At 41.4% G+C, this 21,560-nt stretch overlaps 1 protein-coding gene and 1 pseudogene across 3 annotated transcripts in view; one reads left to right on the top strand and one right to left on the bottom strand.

Moving 5' to 3' along the window:
* Nucleotides 1-21,560, top strand: part of CACHD1 (cache domain containing 1) — a 208,569-nt gene that overhangs the window by 114,829 nt on the left and 72,180 nt on the right. For all 3 annotated transcript variants that reach the window (XR_012379441.1, XM_025871769.2, XM_073896600.1), the window contains exon 4: nt 19,039-19,145. Coding sequence is in view for 2 of the 3 variants with exons in the window: in XM_025871769.2 (XP_025727554.1) it covers nt 19,039-19,145 (107 nt within the window). In the remaining variant the exon portion in view is untranslated. The remainder of the gene's footprint in view (nt 1-19,038; nt 19,146-21,560) is intronic.
* On the bottom strand, nt 17,174-18,883 carry LOC112823934 (aurora kinase A-like; annotated as a pseudogene).

Raw genomic sequence — 21,560 nt, 5'->3', positions numbered from 1 at the left:
AGCAGAACCCACTAACCCTTGGCTTTTATACAAACCAATCAGTAATTTTATCTTCCATGTCTCTTAATCCATTTCTTTCCTCCCTTCCCCAGTTTCTTTTGTGAGTGTTCCTGCCTGGTGGCATTCTTATTTTTTCATTCTTATGCCTTTTTTTTTTTTTTTTTTTTTTAAGAAAAGGAGAACAATATGGGGGTAAACTAGGAAGGAAATCCTGGGAAGATGAACTTAGATTTTTATTTTTGTGTGTGTCTCCTGGGTTTCAGTGCTGTTGTCCTCACTTTTAGTTAATGCTTGTGAATTGGTTAATTGTGGTGGGAATTTAAGGCATCCAGGCCAGGTTTCAGATGAGCAAAGTGATACTCTGGTGGAGCTAGAGTCAGTAAGCGATGGTTTTCAAGGTCCTTGGAAGCCAGCCACCTGCAGCTAGACTTGAGCTCTATAGAGAATTCTCACATACCCATCAGGGCAGACTTTAAAAGCTTCACTAATTCCAAAAAGAGAAGAAATTCTGGGAAACATTGTCAAATTAGATTCCTGCTATTTTTCAAGGAGCTCTTTGAGATGGAACATCCACTGAGATTGATGTAGTCACCGGGGAAGGCGGGGAACACTCCTCTCATTTTCTGAGAACGCAAATTTAATGCATCCCTGGCTGCCACCCACTAGAACAATATGATTTCAAGAGTTAGTTCTTACCACAAAACCTACTGGGCGTATTGTGCTAGAGACAAAGCAACCAGCATAGGTTCTGATGCAAGAACACAGGCTCCTGGTGGCATTTTTCATGAATAGCCACTGTTCTAACCCTGTGTTAGGGTTCTCCAGAGAAACAGAACCAATAGAAGAGGAGATATGTGAAAGAGAGGGAGAGGGAGGTAGATTTATTTTAAGGAATTGGCTCATGTGATTATGCAGAAGCAAATCCAAAATCTATAGGGTAGCCCAGCAGTTTGGAGGCCTAGGAAGAGTTGCAGTTCCAGTCTGCTGACAGATTCCTTCTTGCTTGGGGAGGTCAGTCTTTATTCTATTAGGCCTTCAACTAATTGGACCCTTCAACTAATTGGACTTAAATGTTGATCTCATCCCAAAAATACCTTCACAGAAACATCTAGAATAATGGTTGACCAAATATCTGGGTACCCTGGGCCAGCCAAATTAACACATAAAATTCACCAACACACACTCTTAGAGAAAGGATAGAAAATTATGTGGCAAAACCTACCATTGAAGTTAAATTTTTATTAACACTCACATTTAGATTGGAGGATGCCAGATTATCTCTTCAAACTTTATGCTGTATCCTACTAGACTGTTTCTCTTAAAAATTTGATGTTCATGTTAATAGCTGCCTGGAAAGGAGTGCAGGCAGCTGAGTAAGTCTCTTTCCATGTAGGAGTGCCTGGGTGGCTCAGTCGGTTAAGCATCTATCTGCCTTTGGCTCAGGTCATGATCTCGGGGTCCTGGGATTGAGCCCCACGTTAGGCTGCCTGCTTGGTGGGGAGCCTGCTTCTCTCTCTCCCTCTGCTGCTCCCCCTGCTTGTTCTCATTCTCTCTCTCTCTCTAAAACAGATGGATTTAAAAAAATTTTTTTTTTAAGATTTTTTTTATTCATTTGAGACAGAGAGAGAGAGAGAGCATGAGCAGGGAGAGAGGCAGAGGGAGAGGGAGAAGCAGGCTCCCCGCTGAGCCAGGGGCTCGATCCCAGGACCCTGGGATCATGACCTGGGCCAAAGGCAGACGCTTAACCATCTGAGCCACCCAGGCGCCGCTTAAAAATCTTTTTTAAAAAGTCTTTTTTCCATGTAAACTGGTTGTGTATCTTGTGGTACAATTTAGATGTGCAAATTTCTACGTTCACATATTAAGTTCAAGTATTGTTGATACCATGGGAGCCAGAAATAAGTTATAGAGTTGTTTTTAATTTTGATGCCTAACATGCTGACCCATAATGTTCAGATTCCTAAACTAGGATCCTTAGGATTCTTTAGGGACTTACTAGCTTCAGGTCAAAATTTGTTTGCCTTTTTTTTTTTTTTTTTTTTAAGCTGGACTCAGACGTGAGCCTTCTTTCATTTTTAAAAGGAGACAAACCTCTTTTTAAATTTTTTTTTAAGATTTTATTTATTTATTTGACAAAGAGACAGCGAGAGAGGGAACACAAGCAGGGAGATTAAGAAAGGGAGAAGCAGGCTTCCAGCTGAGCAGGGAGCCTGATGCGGGGCTTGATCCCAGGACCCTGGGATCATGACCTGAGCCGAAGGCAGACGCTTAATGACTGAGCCACCTAGGCGCCCCTCTTTTTTAATTTTTAATTTTAAAAATCCTCTCAGTCTTAACCCTGGTGGAAAAGAAATACCTTAAGCAGTGAAGACAGTTTTCTTTTCAGTTTAAGTTCAGTTGTGATGCAGGTTATATCATTGCAGTACAGTACTAAGACTAAATGGGCCTTTGCTCTGCCAATTTGCTGTGACCTTTTTAGTCCACAGTTTCCTCAGCTGTAAAAGGAGCAGTTTGAACTATACTCCAGAGACCCAGCTCTCAAGGTTAATTTCCCTCAGCCTTCTTAGAAGGTTTGTTTTTAACTGGAGCCATTTGCCATTATAGGCAACTTTTCTCACTGCCCCAAATTTGTAAATTCTAGATTTTATGAGAGTATTTATCTTCATCTTTTTGAGAGCCACCTAGGGGGGGAAAGATGGTATTATAGAGCAGGGTCTCCAGAGATGAAATTATTCATTCATTAAATCATTTAAAAAATAAACATTTGTGGAATAGTTTAAGGAAGAAGCATTTCAGCTGAGTACAGAAGTAAGAAAGGGATTTGAACATGGAGGAATATGGAAGAAGAGCTTTCCAGGAGAGAAAGGGCCATATGAAGAAAATCCCATGGCTAGAAATGGCCAAGAGCACTGAAGATTACATTGTTTCTGGAGCACATGATGGAAGGGGCATCTGAGAAGTTGGTTCATTTCAGAAAATAGAGGCCCTCAAATGCTGGACTGAAGAACTGAACTTTATTCAGGAGACATTAGGCACTGTAAATGAAGCCAGGGACAATTCTCGTGCTTCTTTATCTTTACTGTCTGATACACAGTAGACATTCAATAAATAATGGTTGGTTGAATGAGAGAATTAAAGAGTTTTGAGATAGGGAATGAAATGAAGATCCCCTTTAAGGGAATTTTTACCTGTCAACCGCGTACAACTAGAAGACCTAGTCTGATTGCATTTAAGTAGGCAAGGAACAAGTGGGGCATGAACTGGGCTACGGGCACCCACTATCTTGGGCGTTAGAAGAGGGAGGAGCCAAAGGTGGTTGAGGTTGATTCTGAGTAAATGTAAGAGTGGTTGATGCCAAGTTCTAAGTCCTATTTGTACTATGTGTGTGCTCTCATCTTTCTTCTTACATTTTAATTTAGGGACCCGGTCAGATTCAACACCTTGCGTGAACAGGTCCCCATTAAATATCTACTGAAGGAGTTAGTGCATGGTAGCAGACCTGATTTTGTCTTTAGTTTTTGGGTACTGGTAATGATGATGATAACAGAATTATTGAGCTACTTCACCTCTGGACAGAAATTTAAGTACCTTTATGCCTGTTTATGATAATTATTTTCTTCTGACTATTATTCCATTGTTAGAAGCTCTGATAGGAAATGTAGGCTGATGTTGACTTAGTTATCTCAGTTATCAGATTTAATCATTAATATAGTAAGTGGATATGAATAATTATAATAGTAATGATTGTATGCAGGGTAAATTTAAAAACAAATTTCCAAATACCTATGTATATCATTTTCAACTCAACTTGTCTGGATCCTGTTCAAGGCAGTTAATGTGCAAGACATTGTACCAGATACTGTCTGATAGACGAAGATGAATAAAGCAATCTGTACTTTGAGGAGCTCATAGGACATTAGAGTAAGCTAAGTGGACTGTGTCAAGTGCCATGAAAAATCCAAAGTCTCCTTTAGAAGAAAAAGTGATTATGAACAGAGGCCTCTGAGCACTCAGTCTTGGTAGAGAAGTGGTAGCTGGGGCCTTGAAGAGTGGAACTCCTACAGGTAGACCTAGGGAAGGATGCTTCAGATGGAAATGAGCAAGCATCATAAAGCTTTGAGCGTGCAGAGGTGGAAGAGAGAGCTGCAGGGGAGGATAAGAGATGTACTGGGCAGGGCTCAAAATCCTTGGTCAACTGGACACATTTTTCTCTGTAAACAGTAGATTTTAAAACAAAGAAAGGCTGTGGTCAGTCTGAGATTTGGGCAAATTAACTATCTGGCAAAGGAGGGTTTGTGGGTAGTTGTGGTAGAGAGGAAATTGCTTGTCAAATCGGGCCATCCTGATAATCTAGGAGAAAAGGAATGGCACCTCAAAGAGGGATTGCGGGAGAGTAAATGATGTCCCACGTGGTGGTAGGTTACATAGAATATATGTAGCCCCTAGACAGGGAATATATAAAATCTGCCAACTAGATTTCATTGGAGATTTGGGTAGGAGAAAGATTTTAAAAGATGGTTATAAATTTTAAATTGAGCATCTCAGAAGATAGAAATATATTAACTAAAAAGTAAAAATAAAAGCAAAAGATTTTTTTTTTTTTTTTTAAGTAGGCTCTATGCCCAGTGTGGGGCTTAAACTTATGATGAGATCAAGAGTAACATGGTTTACCAACTAGGCCAGCCAGGCACCCCAGCAAAAGATTTTTTAAGAGGAAGATGAATTCAGTATGAACATGCTGATTTTGATTTCCAGTTCACGCAGATCATCCCGGGGAGGTGTTTGGCAAGTTGAGACTAGCCTGTAGCATCATTTTATTTTCATCCCACAAACCCCCCCCCCCCCCCCCCCCCCCACATAACTATGTTATATGCATGACAGTTCAGGAGACAAGGCCAAGTTGAACTGTATAGTTTTAATGTTGTGCTAATACATAGTTTTATTTAAAATGATGTTTCTAGACATAATAGCTGACCCATATGTGGGCAACTCCTGTTTGGCCTCATCCTATTTTAAGGTAATGCACGTGAAAAAATGATGCAAAGTGTTTAACCCCATATACAGTTTCTTATAATAAGACTTATTATTGGGGCACCTGGGTGGCTCAGTCGGTTAAGCGTCTGCCTTTAGCTCAGGTCATGATCCCGGGGTCCTGGGATCGAGCCCCGCATCGGGCTCCCTGCTCGGCAGGAAGCCTGCTTCTCCCTCTCTCACTCCCCTTACTTGTAATCTCTCTGTCTCTGTCAAATAAATAAAATCTTTAGAAAAAAAACTTAATTGCTCTTATGTTTTCTATGAAAAATAAAACATTGTGACTTAGCCAGGTGCTTTTGCACTTATGACTCTTGCTCTTTTGTTCTTTCCATGTCACAAGGTCAAATAATGTGACGAGCTTGGTCCTTGACAACAGAGTTTCATTTTATTGCAGGTCCTCTTCTTTCCCCCAAGAAGGTGTGTTTTGTGTTTTTGCCCTCAAAGTGCTGTATGGCAAATCTTAGCCTTTCAAGTTATTCTCCCTTATCTCAAACTTTCATCTCCAGTCCTTTTAAAAATTATTATTACCTACAGGCAGGTGAAATGTTACAGATACAGTCTTTATGGATATTAAGCACCAGAAGGATTTCAGTAGAGCTCAAAATTCAACAAAGATTTTATAAAATGCTTTACATTTCAGAAGGCCAACTAAGTTACATTATTTAACGTCTGTAAAAGTTACCTATGTTTACACTTCAGTGAAATACTTTCTTGGGCTTTACTTCTGTAAATGTTATTTTACCTAGATTATTCAAATGATCCTCTTCAACAACTGTGGTGGGATAGGTACTGTCTCCTCCCCACCCCCCCTGCCGTTATGCCCATGAGGAAGTAAGCTCAGAGGGGTTGTGTGCCCGCTCAAGGAGTAGGATGTGTCATCTGGGTTACCTGATTTCAAATCATTTTTTTTTTTAATGACAAGATATTTTGACCGGTGGTAAAATTGGAATGGCTTACCTGCCAATTGAAATGCTGAACATTGTGTTCCTTCTTGGAATTTCACTTGAGGCTGTTGTATGACCTTCTGAAATTTCTGAGTTGGCTGAATATAAACCTCCCATAGTTGGGTTAGTTTGTTTCTCAGTCTTAAAACCATGTTCCTGCAGTAATTTATGTCCTTTCTGTGCATGTGTGTGCACGCGTGTGTGTAGGTAGTAGATATCTGTACCTAAAGGACAGTCGAAGAACACCCTCCCAGCAGAAAGCACACCTGCATTTGGGTCAGCTGACGGTCCTGCTTTCTGGCTTTTCCTCCTGTGACCCTTACTCAAGGAAGGGAGACCTGCCACTCTGCTTAGAATACTAAATTTCACCAGTGGCCTTTTGTGGATTTTAGGGAGAGCTGATCCTATGATTTTCTTTTCTTTTTTCCTCCTTTAAAAAAAAAAAAAAAAAAAGAACTAGTCTCTGAAAGAAACAAGCTAGTAGACTATACTAGTTTTAAGAAATAGACCCTATAGTAGCAGAGAACCGGAAGCTTTCCTTGAGCTTTTCATATGTTTATTGTGCAAATAATATCAAAGTGTTTTCAACGAATGCCAAGATTTGAAAACCATTCTGTCTATAATCTCTTCTGGGGACTCCACTTGCCTCGTATGATGATGCACACGCACAGCTTTATTAACTTTGTGTTGCTGTGTCAGTAATGCTTTGTGAGGATACAGCCATGAGTATTCCACATCTTCTATTTCATGCTGCTTTCACAGAACGGGGAGATTGGGGCAGGCCTCTTCCCTCTCCCCTGCTCTGTGCCTGAGAGGATGAACCAGTTCATCCGCAAGGTCATCTACTAACTCTGAGGTTCTTCGTGCTTGTCTTCGTTGGCTGCGTCCCACTACTCACAGTTGTCGGCTATTTACAAAGGAAGAAGCCACACGAATTTCCAGTCTCTAGTCCCGGGAAGTCTCCACCCTCTGAGGTTTCATGCATTTATTCGTTCAGCAGACATTTACTGACTAAAGTCTTATCTTCACGGGCAACTCTGGGCCACAGGCCCTGGGGATACACACAGGAAAGGATCTCTCCTTGTGTCTTCTCAGCAAGGGAGAAAAGTATATAAATAAATAACTGTATGGTATGTTAAGCCCTTCTTAGAGGTCAAGTGGCAGGATGGACGTGGGCTGTGGGTCCCACCAGGCCTCCATCCACCTGCTTGTATTCTTTCCTTTTTCCAGGTCCTCTTCTTTCTCCTTCATGCACCCCTGCCCACAACCTGGTGATGAGGAGGACAAGGATAAATGTTTAATGTGGTCATGGATCCACTTCCAATCCCTCTAGATGTCACCTGTGCACTTTTCCAAGCTTCCGTGAGAGAGTGGAGTAAATAATACCAACACATAATGAATTGACACATCAGATGTGAGATCACACCAGAGTCTCCTCTCCCTGATCTCTGGGGTGGGAAAATGGTGAAAAAGAGAGCTGGTTTGTAGGGTACTTAGACTTTAATAGAGAAACTTTATTGCTCTGAAAGCCTTGCCTTCCAAGGGCGTTTGGCACTGACCCTGTTTCTGCTGTAGCTGAGTTGCTGCAGCCTGAAGGTTTAATCCTTAATACTGATAAGAGCAAAAAGAATGTGACTTATCTCTCCAATCTCTGCAGAGATGGAAGGAAAAACCATTTCTCGGAACGTGATTACACGTTATTTGACAGCTTTTCAGTTTGCCCATTAATTTAGGTGTTTGAATAAGTAAACTCGGCATGGGGGGGGGTTCAAGTATCATTTACTTTATAAATGTGATAGTTCCTTTTTGAAGTGATTCTACTCTTACCCCTTTCCTCTGCCATTCATAGAGTTTAAATATTTGCCAGTGCAGATGTTTGATTTTTATCTTAGCTCTCTCTTTGTTTAACTTTATTCTCATGGGTGGTTAAGTGGAAGATAAGGGGGTTCTTGTTTAATTCTTTTCAACTGGTGTTGCTCAAATATTTGGAGAGCAGACACTTCCCAGAAAGAATGAACAGGAACCTGGTTGGTTGGAGGTGAAGTGATCTCTCCCTATCCTGGTAGACCAGACACTCTTAGGTTGTTCCTAGGATCAGGGGGTTTGCTAGAGGTGAGCATTTCTTAGTGTCCAGGACTTCTCTGAAAGGCTCCTGAAGCTACCAGTCGAGGTTATTGTCTTTCTGTGCTTCCCAGAGAGATGTGTGCTTTTCCTAAAATGGAACTTTCAGCGGGCCTGGAGGCAAGGGCCAGCCTTGTGTTGTAAACTTCATCAGAGTCTCACCCCATTTGTTCCACACCAGCTTCTGATCTAATACTGGATTCTGCTTCCAGAAGAAATAGTGGGATTTTTTTTTTTAACGTTTTGCACCTGTCTTGGCATTTTAGCAGTGATTAAGAACAAGCAAACAAGTCAAAAATATTCCCCTATCCCATTAGCTGTCATCATAGTGGCTTTGTTAATGGACTCCACTAGCAGTTTAAGCCTTGCTCTTCTGAGAGATCCTCGGGGATTTGCTTTTTAAATTATTGCCTTAAAAACGTGTCTGTGAACAATACTACATTTCCCCCTCACCCTGGGAATCCACACTGTGGGTGTGGTTTTCGTGTGCTAAGTGATAAATTGGGTAGGCTTCATTGAAAATGTTGAGGAAAACCCAGGGTTCTGAGTGATTTGCCTGGCAAATCACCTTCCATAGGAAATTTAAACAAAGACCAAAAAAGAGATTCAGGAAGTAAACCCCAACTGGTGTATGTGTCTCTCTCCTTTATGTCTTTTTCTTTCTAAACTGGGACTCCACTGAAAAGTTGATTTACACTGTGAATCGTGGCTGAATGAAATCCAATTGAAACTCACTTGAACACTGTTTTGATGTAAGATTCAAAGCTTCTGCAAATTTATTTTATCTTCTACATTTGCTGATCTCCTGCTTGTAAATCCTGTTGAAGGAGAATAAAAATGACTGCAGCCTGATGGGAATTAAATGTCTGAAGTTCAAAGCAGTTTGCACATCAGAGCAAACGTCAATCAAATGAACATCTTGCAAGCCAGGCAGGGAGTGAATTTCTCCATGGGGAAGAGATCAAAGTGGGAGTCACAGTTCTGTTTTCTCCCTCGGGATGCAGTTTCGATCAGTTGTTCATGAAAGTAAATCCAGAAGGAAGTTTTTTTGTGTGTTTTTTTTCTCCCCAAACTTACGGGCGTAGGAAATATAGAGTTATTTGAAACTGAATTTCAGGCACTGGTTTTATCTTATGAAAATAAGTACAGAAAGCAGTCATAATCCAATATCTCCTTTATTTAGAGTGAGAGTCTATAGGAGATTTAGATAGGATCGTTCTCTTCTTATAATTCCTTTTTTTTTAAAGCACATATGTAGAGATAAGTTGAATTGCCCTGCTCATTTTATATGACAATCTATGATTTTACCAGTGCTTGACCTTTTCCATAAACCTGGAATTACATTAATGTGACTGACAGCTAATATACTTCTCAATGAAAAAATCTTTTCGGTAACCCCTAAGAGTGACTGACATGTTTTTATAAAATATTGTAAGCATGAACTTTACATTTCTCTGAGTCCCCAGATCGGGCTGAATAGTAGGTTTCTTTTTTATAAATAGTATTTAGAAGAGGCACACGTGCATATAATGCATTCCCATCTTAGGCAAGGCAACCATTTCCCTGGGGCTTGGAGGTGGCTCGTGTAACGAGGAAGCTAAACAAGTGTTGTGTGGAGTCCAGTAGGAATCCGGAGTCCAGAAGAGAAGCAGACTAGTGAGTGTGGGTGAGTGAAGGTTGGAGTGATAATCACAGGGCTTTTGCTCTTGTAATTGCATCTATCTGGCTCACCAGCTCGGGACACACTGTTCTCCTGTATCTCTAAGCCCCCTGTTGACACCTACTTCCTTACCTGACTGGCATGTCAGCGGCGTAGGCAGCGACAGAAGCAGAGTTGAGGTTTCTTTGTAGGCATTTTGTGTTAACCCATGCTCCCCATGGCTGAGGTTCAGCACATGTGAAGGAACTCAAGACTACTGAGATTATTGTGAGACTCTTACCATATAAAGAATGCCATGTAGCAGGAAGCAGGAGGAAGGAGAGTGGGTGACAGGTCTCTGAATGTGGGGGCTTGATAGGAGTAAATTAACTTAAAACCACCAGCATTCACCGCATGCATATTGCTTAGAGCAAGAATTAAATCAGATTTCGGAATGAGGTGACAATCTGTTCATCATTTACTAGTAAACTTTGAGAACCCCCGTGTCCTTGAGCTAACAAGACAGAGGTCAGATTGCCCTCTGGCTAAGGTTCTCCTGGAGGGTGGGTATTTCCTGCTAAAACATCAGGATTGTCCTCTGGATTCCTTCAGAAGAAAGAACTTCTTCAGGTATTTTTACATTTTATTTTTGGATCAAGTTTGATCTCTTGAAGCCTGTGTGTTTGCACCATATTAGTTGGGGCTTTCCTGAGTTGTGTTTCAGTATTATGCCTTGCCCGTCATTACCATAAACCCTAAGCTGTGGCCATTGTCCGTTATGTTGTTCTGCATCCTATATTCATTGCCCCGTGTGAGAATTTTCAGAATTTGGCGCAATTTTTTCTTTCTTGGTATTGTCTTATTTCTCTTGTCTTTGTTGTACATAAGCCGTTTGTCCAAGGTTCTCAGATTATCAGAATGCCAGGATCTTTCAGCAGAGAACTGAATGGTACCAGGAGAAGGAGAAAACTGGCATGAGTGGGCACCCAGTCTGCTGTATCTCTTCTCTGTGCAGAGGATGAACATGCGCACTCCCCTATTCACTGGTTCCCCCAAACCCCTCAGATGTCTGTGCTGAATGGGAAGGGAACTTGAGGCTTTCTTTTCTAGAACAAAATAATAAGTAATTCTCTTAATGGCCAATTCCGTAGCTATGCCGCTGGTGAACATTTAAGTTCTCAACCATTTATAAAGAACTACCTGCCTTTAATATCTTCTTCCTCCACATGCTTACCTTTATCCATAGAGCTCTTTCTCTGTGGCTATGCGTTGTGAAGCCTTATGTTTAGCTACTATCATTTTTTTAAAGATTTTTAATTAGGGAAGAGAGAGTGAGAGAGAAAGAGAGTGTGCAAAGGAGTGAGGGGAGAGGCAGAGGGAGAAGCAGGCTCCCCACTGAGCAGGGAGCCCGACGCAGGGCTCCATCCCCGGGACCCTGAGATCATGACCTGGGCCAAAGGCAGATGCTTAACCTCCCGAGCCACCTCCAGCTACTGTCATTTTCTGTTAAGTGAAAAGCAAAGATTTCCCCTATGCCCTACAATCTTTCAGAGGACTCTTTCCCTCTGAGAGAACTGAATTCTCCTTCAGCTATTTTAGATAATGTTTAATGATAATTTGTTGATTTATTGAGGTACATTGTAGTGTATTCATTATGAATAAGAGCTGGAATATATGTCCACATCTTGGTTCTGTTCGCCTCCCAGCTGTGAACCTTAGGCTTCTTGATGTGACATTTCTGTGCCTCAGTTTCCAGGCGTTCAAATGGAGGTAATAATAGTACTTTTCTCAGGCTTTGTGAAGACCAGATGAGTTAATCCACGTAAAGCACTTGGAACATATGATGAGCACTTAGTAGCTGGTAAATGTTACTAACACATCCAGTACTAGTTCTTACTATTTATTAAACGCTTACTGTGTACCTGGAACATATGATGAGCACTTAGTAGCTGGTAAATGTTACTAACACATCCAGTACTAGTTCTTACTATTTATTAAACGCTTACTGTGTACCAGGCCATTTTCTGTGAAGAGCCATTTTCTGATTTGATCCTTAACACAACCTTATGAAATAGGTACTATTATCACCATTTTATGGATGAGAAAAAACAAAGGCTTAGAAATCCTGAGTTATGTGCAAAAGGTATACAGCAAAATTCAATTTAAACCCAAACTACACTCCAGGTCTGTGTACCTCTCTAGCCCATGCTCCTGACCATGACCTAATCATGCTCTGCCACAGTGGCAGTGCTTTGTTCATCATAAATGTTGAATGAATATGACTGGATAAAATACCCAGAGCTTTCCAGTGACTTAGCTCTCTGCCCTTGCTCATTGGTTAGTCACCGATAAGAATTTATGGGATACTACACATTGCCAGCAGTGTGCTAGACCTGAGAGAGAAATATAAATCCTCAAGTGACTTACAGTCCTATTGGGGGAACTGAGACTTCTCAAATACGTGAAAGGCTTTAGAAAGAATTGGGAGCAAACCATGAGAGACGATGGACTCTGAAAAACAAACTGAGGGTTCTATAGGGGAGGAGGGGGGGGATGGGTTAGCCTGGTGATGGGTATTAAAGAGGGCACATGCTTCATGGGGCACTGGGTGTTATGCATAAACAATAAATCATGGAACAAAACTAATGATGTAATGTATGGTGATTAACATAACAAAAAATTTAAAGAAAAAAAAGAATTGGGAGTTCAGTCACTGTGTGGCAGGGTTTACTCAAGAAGGCTCCTATACAAAAATCTTTGGCATCTCATCTTTCACTTGTCACATCTTTATTTGGTATATAGAAAAAGGGAAAAAAGTAAGATAATTTGCTCATTATAATTTTTTTTTATTTTTTTAAAGATTTTATTTGTTTATTTGACAGAGACAGATAGCTAGAGAGGGAAGACAAGCAGGGGGAGCAGCAGTGGGAGAGGGAGAAGCAGGCTTCCCCCGGAGCAGGGAGCCCAATGTGGGGCTCGATCCCAGGACCCTGGGACCATGACCTGAGCCGAAGGCAGACGCTCAATGACTGAGCCACCCAGGCACCCCTCATTATAATTTTTTTAAAGATTTTATTTATTTGACAGAGCGTGTGCACAAGCACGGGGAGCTGCAGGGAGAGGGAGGAGCAGGCTCCCCACTGAGCAGAGAGCCCAGCACGGAACTCAATCCCAGGACCCTGAGATCATGACCTGAGACAAAAGCAACCAACAGAGCCAGCCAGGCGCCCCTCATTATAATTTATATTAAATTTTTGTCAACTGGTATTATTATAAATGGAATCTAAACCCACACATCACCTATGATGATACTGTCTTAAGTCTGATTACAAAACAATGTAAAAAATAAGGGGTTTCTGGGTGGCTCAGTTGAGTGTCTGACCTTGATTTCAGCTCAGGTCATGAACTTGGGGTCGTGGGATCAAGCCCCGTGTCAGGTTCCGTGCTGGGCGTGGAGCCTGCTTGGGATTCTCTCCCTCTCCCCGGCTCATGGGTACTCGTGCACGCTCTCTCTCTCTCTCTCTCTCTCTCAAAATAAATTTTAAAAAAAAATGAGACACAAGCATGGAATTAAGACAGAATGGCACTAGTAAGTTTGGAGGAGAAAGGGCTGGAACAGACAGAAGTTTCAGGGAGAAGAAGAAAAGGTGGGCTTTGTTGAGTGCACTGGACACTGGAGAACATCATAGTTGGGATCCAACGGTTAATGGACCGATCTGGTTAGGACTAAAGGTTGGGAGATAGTGGGAAGAGAAGGTTGGGTAAATTATTGGTGACAAGTACTACATTATGAAACCTTTTTGTAACTCACAAATGTTTACTGAGCACTTTTGTTAATGAGTCACTTCCGTGTTTTATTGCTATAAAAATGTTTTCGTTAATGCTCTTCAGGATGATCTTTTCAGTACAGAAAGGAAAGCAACCTATTAAAATTGTTTCCTTGGGGTGCCTGGGTGGCTCAGTTGGTTAAGTGGCTGCCTTCAGCTCAGGTCATAATCCCAGGGTCCTGGGATCGAGTCCCGCATCCAGCTCCCTGCTCAGCAGGGAGCCTGCTTCACCCTCTCCTTCTGCCTGCTACTCTGCCTACTTGTGCTCTCTATCTCTCTGTCAAATACATAAATCAAAATCTTAAAAAAAAAAAAAAGAGTTTCCTTGCCGTGGTGGTACCCAGGGCAACCTTTCATTTAACAAAGACCTGGGGAGTCTATTTGAGTTTAGCGCCAGGCTGCAGACTTCACAAGGGGTGGGCTGATAGCCCAGGTCCTGGCCATGGAGACTCCATCCAGGAAGACAGGGGTTCTCACCAAACTTATACTTCTCCCGGGAGAAATTGTCAATAACTCTTGAGTTGCCCCTCTTAGCAAGTTCTTCATTATGTGTCACTTAAGCAGTGTGGTGTGCGGCTCATCCTTGGACAGGGAGTTGGGTGATGGGTTCAAGCCTGTCTTCATGGTGTCACTTTTCTCAGTTGTGAAGTGGGTAGGTCTAAAAGGGGAGGGACACCTGGCTGGCTCAGTCACTCTTGATCTCAGGGTCATGAGTTCGAGCCCCACATTGGGTGTAGAGATAACTAAAATAAAAACCTTCAAAAAAATAAAAGGGGTTTGTAGTTTGTACAGCATAGTCCAGATGTGAGTTTCAGGCATACCTACAAATTACGCTGTTCTCTTGATTCAAATTGGAAGACCTTCTGTCTTTGAGGCATACTGTTTTTGAGGCATACTTTGAAGTACCTGTGTTTACACAGAAAACCACTCTACTGCTTTATTTCTAAAGGAATCTACATAGCAGGATTGATGGGTTTCTCCTTTCTGGAGAGCCTGCCAAAGTCAGATTCCTGGGCCTTACCTCAGACTCATTAAATCAGACTCTTCTAGGGCAGATCCTAGGAATCTGCATTCCAACATGCATCCCAGGTGATTCTGATATGCTAGACTTTCAGGAATTAGGAACCATACATTTGAGTTATGGTCCTCTTTTGCTTGGACTTCCAGAGCCTTCTGGGAAGCCCAGAACAGGACTAGGCATCGGCACCATGGATGCTCATAGAAAATCAGTGAATAGGAGTGCCTGATTTGACAAGAACAGTGTTGAGTGTTATATATACATCATGGTGCCTGCCCTCAAGGAGATCTTGTCCATATAGCGATAAGAATCCACCCATGAAAAATACTCAGATGGAGCCATAAATTAAAAATTATGGCACGGGCGCCTGGGTGGCTCAGTTGGTTAAGCAACTGCCTTTGGCTCAGGTCATGATCCTGGAGTCCCCAGATCGAGTCTGGCATCGGGCTCCCTGCTCAGCAGGAAATCTGCTTCTCCCTCTGACCCTCCCCCCTCTCATGCTCTCTCTCTCTCATTCTCTCTGTCTCAAATAAATAAATAAAATCTTTAAAAAAAAATTATGGCACATGCTTTGAGAGAAGATGGAGGCATTTGATACAGAATGAGAAATCATCCACAGTCAGGATAGGACTTTCTGGGAGAGTAATAAGTGAATAGAGACCTGAAGGCTGACTGGATAAATAATCCAGAGAAACATACAGAATTGTGCTTGTCCAATATGGTAACCACTATTCAGTGATTTACAATTAAGATAAAATTATGCAAAATAGAAAATTTGGTATGTTCACTGGAATTAAACACTTTTTAAAATTTAGCGTCTAAGTTATATTAGCTACACTTCAAATTCTCAGTAGCCACATGTAGCTACCATATTAGACAATGCAAAAATAATACATTTTTATCATTTCAGAGAATTCTCTTGGACTACCCTGATCTGGGCCAGGGGTAGTGAAACAAGTCTGACACACTGCCTATTTTTGAAAATTAAGTTTTCTTGGCACACAGCCACACTCATTCTTTGCGAATGCTCTTCGGGTGCTTACACACTACAATGGCGGAGTTTTAGCAGTTGTGATAGAGACTATAGCCAGCCAACAGAGCCTCAACATTCTATGGTCTTTCATTAAAAAGCATGTGAGGGAATAGGTTTAACGTGGCTATGTAGGGCAAGGAGAGCAGGTGAGTTCCTTGTATAGTGCGCTCTTGCTACACAGATGTTCAAATGCTACAAGAGAGGGATAGTGAGATTATGTTGCTTTGCCCGCATGCACACAGGCAGCTGCGGTTGTATTAATTTCTTCTTTTCTCTCCATCTGTGGCTTTTGAGGCAGCCGTCTCTTGTCTAGACAAATTGGAGCAGGTCCAAGGAAGAGCAACCACATTGGTGAAGCAACTGTGTCCTTGGAGGCACAATTGACAATGTTGATACAATTCTGTCCTGGGTTGGAGGCTGAACTAAAGTTCTCTTAAAATCCAGTTACTTCTTCCTTTGAGATGATATGTATTCCAAACAAAACTGTTGAACTTTTGTTGTAGAACCCAATGCACCATGTGAACATCTAGTCCCCTTGCTTATACAATCAATTCAACATAGTGAAGATTTCATATTATGAGATATGATCAACAGATATCAAAGTTCATGTGAAAAATCAAGTGGATCTTGATTTTTAGGAGTGTTTCCTCTAGGTCATTTAGCTTCTCTACCTGTGCAAATGGAATTTCATCAATGGCATTTATTAGCTGAGGTATACATTTTAACACACATTTTAAAAACCCTAATTTCAGATTGAGTTAAATTTCATGGGGAACTCTTAGAAGTTTCAGGAGTCTTATCAGTATATGAAATCCTAAATGGGTTATTTAGAAATTTAAGATTTTTCGCTTTTGTTACTTCTGGATTAAGTTCACTTAAAAATACTCATAGGAAAAAAAGTACTCATGGGGACTATATATGATTGAGATGGTACATTTCCCTCTTATTTTCTTGCAGATTATTGTTTGCTGTAGCAAATGAGTCACTGATTTATCAGCAACTAGCCAGAGTAATAGTGTTGTTCTAGCCCTAGTCCTAGCATTGCACTACCATTGGAAATCAAAAAGACCTTCACCTTATTTACATTACAATCCAGAACGTGCAAACTGTGTTCTATACCATGAGAGGAACTGTTAACTCTGTATTTTTTTTTTAATTTTCTTCCTTAGATAAGAAAATTGAGGCTCAGAAAATTGGGAGTTTGTCAAGAGTCACACGTTTAATAGTGACAGAGCAGGAAATCGAGTCTAGATGTTTCCTACTCCACAAACATTCTTTTTCCTTCACTATTTTTGTTCTTTGTCACTGGTTTTCAGATAAGATAATTTAAAGACCTGTTTTATATATAACATCAGAGCTTAAGTCTGAATTTTGTCAAATCTGTTTTCTGTATGATTTTATCAATAGTATCTGACTCAAATTCATTGCAGCAAGGATTGGATCAAAGGATGGTTTTTTTTTTTCATCTCCTTAGAACTGAACTTGATTTCTAAAGCCTTCCAGAAGCAGATATTTTTTCCCATACTTGTGAAGTGATTCTTTTTTTTTTTTTCTAGACAAAAATCTTTATTTTAACATTTAAAAGAAAGAATCACATGTTCATCCTGACAGCTTTCCCAGGCTTGGCCACCCAATAAGTTACACACACACGAAGGTACTTGGAAGGTTATTGCACGCCTCTGTCACTGGTGAGTCACAGTGATGTGGCCACTCTCCCCGCAGTCAGACCCGAGCCTGTCCTCCCTCCACCAGGAGGCCTCACTCATACCAGGCTGTGGGGAGGCTCCAGGTGGACCTCGGCTCTGGATCGTGAAGCTAGTGACATAGCCACACTTCCTGTGGCTACCTTCACTCCAGAGCACAGTGTTCACTGAAGGGGACTCTTGGGTGGGGAGGCTGAGGCAGCGCCCTCGGGCACGGGCAGGCCTGTTCCTGACACCATACAGCAGCCCTGCCTCTCAGATTCCTCCCCCTGCACCATTCTTAAGAGTGTTTGCTAGTTGATTCTTTGCTTTTTTAGCTACTTGATGGTTTTGATGAATTTGCTGTGATCCAGGGGTGCTCAAGTACTTCTTTGAGAGTTGGCCTTTGGCTGGGATTATGTTTCAACAGTCTTGAGATGAGGTCCCTGGCTCCCTCCGGCACAAAGTCAGGGAATGTGAACTCAACCCGCGATATTCTTTTGTAGGTCTCTTGGTATGTGCTTGCCTCAAAAGGAGGCTTTCCAACTAGAAATTCATAGCAAAGAACCCCAAGGCTCCAGAGATCCACCTTCTCGTCATGCATTCGGCCTTCAATCATCTCTGGGGGCAAGTAATCCAGGGTGGCACAGAGGGTGGTTCTCCTGGAGGATGGAGCATGTACTGACCACCCAAAATCTGCAATCTTAAGCTCTCCAGCCGATCCAAGGAGTAGGTTCTCTGGCTTAATGTCTCTATGAATGACTCTCTTTGAGTGACGGTAGGACAGGGCATCTGCCAACTTTGTGTTATAAGTAGCAGTTCTCTGCTCCTCAAACTTTGACAGTTTCTGAAGTTCTCTGTAGACAGCTCTGAGAGGTGCATACTCTAGAATTAGGTAAACTCTGGTGGCATCATGGAAATAACCATACAGTCTGAGAATATTTGGATGCCTACAGTCCCACCTGGGACTGTATTCCTACTTCTCTTCTCAGCTGATGCTCAACTCCTGCTTTCTCCAGTTGGGCTTTAAATACTTTAAGAGCCAGGATAAACTTGCTTTGCCTTTCTCTTGCCAAGTAAACATTACCAAACTTTCCTTTACCCAGTGGACGACCAATTTCAAAATCTTCCAAAGCCCATTGCCTTTTTTTTGATTCTTCATTTTTCTGTTTTGTTGCCAGTTCCTTTTCAGAATTATTTCCAGGGGCTGATGATGACGGCTGCTCATTCTTTTGGGTATTATTCAGTGGCCTAGAGACAGGACGGGGAACACTGGTTGCCTGCAATTGCTTCTGCTTCAGATTCTGAACTGGTTTATGGCTGGAGATGAGCTTTTGTGTTTGTGGAGGAATTCGCTGGGAGGAATTTGAAGGACACAAGACCCGCTGGGCCTGGCCACTATTCGTAGATAACGGATTCTGAGAAGGAATTTGCTGAGTCACCGGAACACGTTTTGGGCCATCACCGAGTGCAATTGTAGTCTTAAGAGGCCCTGCAATGCAGTTTTCTTTAGATCGGTCCATGATGCCCGTCGACTCCCGCCTCTGACCCAAAGCAGCCAGTCCTCCCGAGAGCTCAACTGTTAAGATTCCTGAAGTGATTCTTTTCAACGTTTAAAATCTAAATCACTATTTACTGTTTATGAGCTGCCCTCATTTGCAATATGAATTATTTTGTTGTTTAAATTTTTAATTTAATAACCACTAAGTAAATATTGCTAATTCTCTTCTGTTGTTTCAGATTTGATGGGAACTTTAATACCAATGTATCTAGAACAATTAGTTGTGATCGACTTTCTACCACTGTTAATAGCCGGGCCTTCAATCCAGGACGAGATTTAAATTCAGGTCAGTAATCTCTTGGTTTGTAAAGGTGAACTATATTCCACCACATTCAAGTTGAATAAATGTATTGCTTTAGACATTTTCCCTTAAGATTTGAAGAGAAAATATCCATAAAATTGGATATTTCTTTCTGGAAAGTTGACACTCGGGGAAAGGAAAAAGAAAAGAGCTGACCTGTATTGAGCATTTACTATATAGTTATACATACGGCTAGATTCTTCAATCCATTATCTCATTTGATAGGAGTTTTACATTTGTTATTTTAAAGATTATTTTAGAGACCCAGTTATCTTTGCAGTAGAAAGTATTGAATTTATATTCCCTATTTGTAATTTTTAGTTTGTTTTGGTATTTTGGAAAAAAGGATAAGGGAGAATTTCTAATAACAGTGGTAGGATGCTATATATTGAAGTTGAACTTTGTTCTCAGTTTTGTTAAAACTTAGTGATATGCAGTAGTAATAACTACTAGGGTACCTGTATATATAGTTCTATAGGGTTCCAAAGGGACATAGCATCTCTGCTTTCTTGTCCTGCTGTTCCAGTCTATATTTCTCACCCTATTTGTCTTGTTATGTACACTTGTTGGTTGATGGGCTTCAGAACCTAAAGGCTTCCCCTTCCTTTTAAGAGCTGAAAATACCTTTAGAGATCACCTACCAGTTTCAGTCCTTAGATTTTACCAAGGAAAAATCTGAGGCTCAGAAGGATCCTAAGGTTTCCCTTATTACTGGAGAGATAAAGGATCTAATCTTAGACATGACAGACTGTATTTCCCAAATACCAGGTCTCTTACAGACATGTAAAACCTTAGAGAAGCTGGAGGGACAGAATATGTACTTTCAGAGCCCCATCCAGTCATGGTCCCTGGAGAGAACTGTAGCCTTTGGGAGTTGTATACACAAATCAGGTAATCTAGTAAGTCTGGAAAAGAAAGAACTGTAAGCTTTGTCGCTTAAGGATATTAAAACTCTAGCTGCTGGCCAAATGGTCAACCTAAATATGCCAGGTACATATCGTATAGACCAATACATAACGGATTCAGTTTTTTTTTTTAAATTGGTCAGAGAATCTGGAGGCCATCTGGAGCAGGTGGGATTAGCTATGAGAAAAGAAGCTCAACACTCTGGTTTCTCTTCAGATCGCATAAATCTTTCACTTTTACTAAAGATTTCCATGGAGAAAAGAAGCTCAGTGAAAATATTTTTCATAAAAAAATAAGAGCACAGAAGGACATGAAATAGGCAGAGTAAATGAATTACAGAAGATTCCATAGCTGGCACAGAACACAGAGCTAGAACTTAAATTTTCTAGTTCCCAAATTCAGTGCTTACCTTTTCCTCGGTTACGCTCAGTAACACAAGACAGGTTGGGTCTGAAGACTTGAGCTTAAAATAGCAATTTTTTTAAAGATTTATATATTAGAGAGACGGAGAGCTTGTGCACCGGGTTTGGAGGGACAAAGGAGAGAATCCCAAGCAGATTCCCCACTGAGCACAGAGCCTGATACGGGACTCGATCCCACAACCCATGAGATCATGACCTGAGCTGAAATCACGAGTCAGAGGCCCAACCAACTGAGCCACCAAGGCACCCCAAAATAGCAATCTTTGAATAAAATCAGATATGAATGTGCCCCAGATATGCACATTTTGTATAGTTAAAAATATGTTAACTTCTGGGTATTTGAATACATAAGGAAAGAATATAGTCCATTACTACTTTGTATACATAAGATCTGGAAGGGCTCACACATAAATGTTAATAGTTACCTTTTAGTGATAGAATCGTGGGGTATTTTTCTTACCAATTTTCTTAGGTTTTTTTAAAGATTTTATTTGAGAGACGGAGAGCAGGAGGGAGGGGCAGAGGGAGAGAGAGAAGCAGGAAGCCCGATGTGGGACTCGATCCCAGGACCCTGGGATCATGACTTGAGCTGAAGGCAGATGCTTAACCAACTGAGGCACCCAGGTGCCCTGATTTTCTTAATTTTAAACTAAGCAAGCATTGCTTTTATAACAGGGGGGAGGTGGGGGAAATAAAGCAAGAAGGAATTACAAACTACTTCCCAATATATTTTCACTCCTTTCTGGTAGACAATACCTTTCATAATACCTGAGAGTAGATCCTCAGTCAGGTGTCACGGTTCTAGGCAAAGCTCCATTCCCCTTCTGGCTGTGTGATTGGGACAATAAGAAAGTGTAGGCTGGGCCAGCCACACTGAGGGTGGTGCATGCTCACTTGGGAGCCAAAGCAACACTGTCCTGCCAGGATCCCTCACCTCAGTGGGCCAGGCCTTGGAGGATCTGGAAGCTGCCATAGCCAGGGTTCCCTCCTCATTGCCTTGTTTTATATCTATTGATTGTTTCTAATAATGAGTATATTGTTGAGCTCTGTCTCCATCATTAATAGTCATTAT

This window comes from Callorhinus ursinus, unplaced genomic scaffold, assembly GCF_003265705.2.
Source record: "Callorhinus ursinus isolate GAN/ISIS: 27379988/994484 unplaced genomic scaffold, GSC_fseal_2.0 scaffold9, whole genome shotgun sequence".
In the NCBI taxonomy this organism is placed as follows: Eukaryota; Metazoa; Chordata; class Mammalia; order Carnivora; family Otariidae; genus Callorhinus; species Callorhinus ursinus.
Note: the sequence above shows the minus strand (reverse complement) of the source record. Positions and strands in the feature narration are given on the sequence as shown.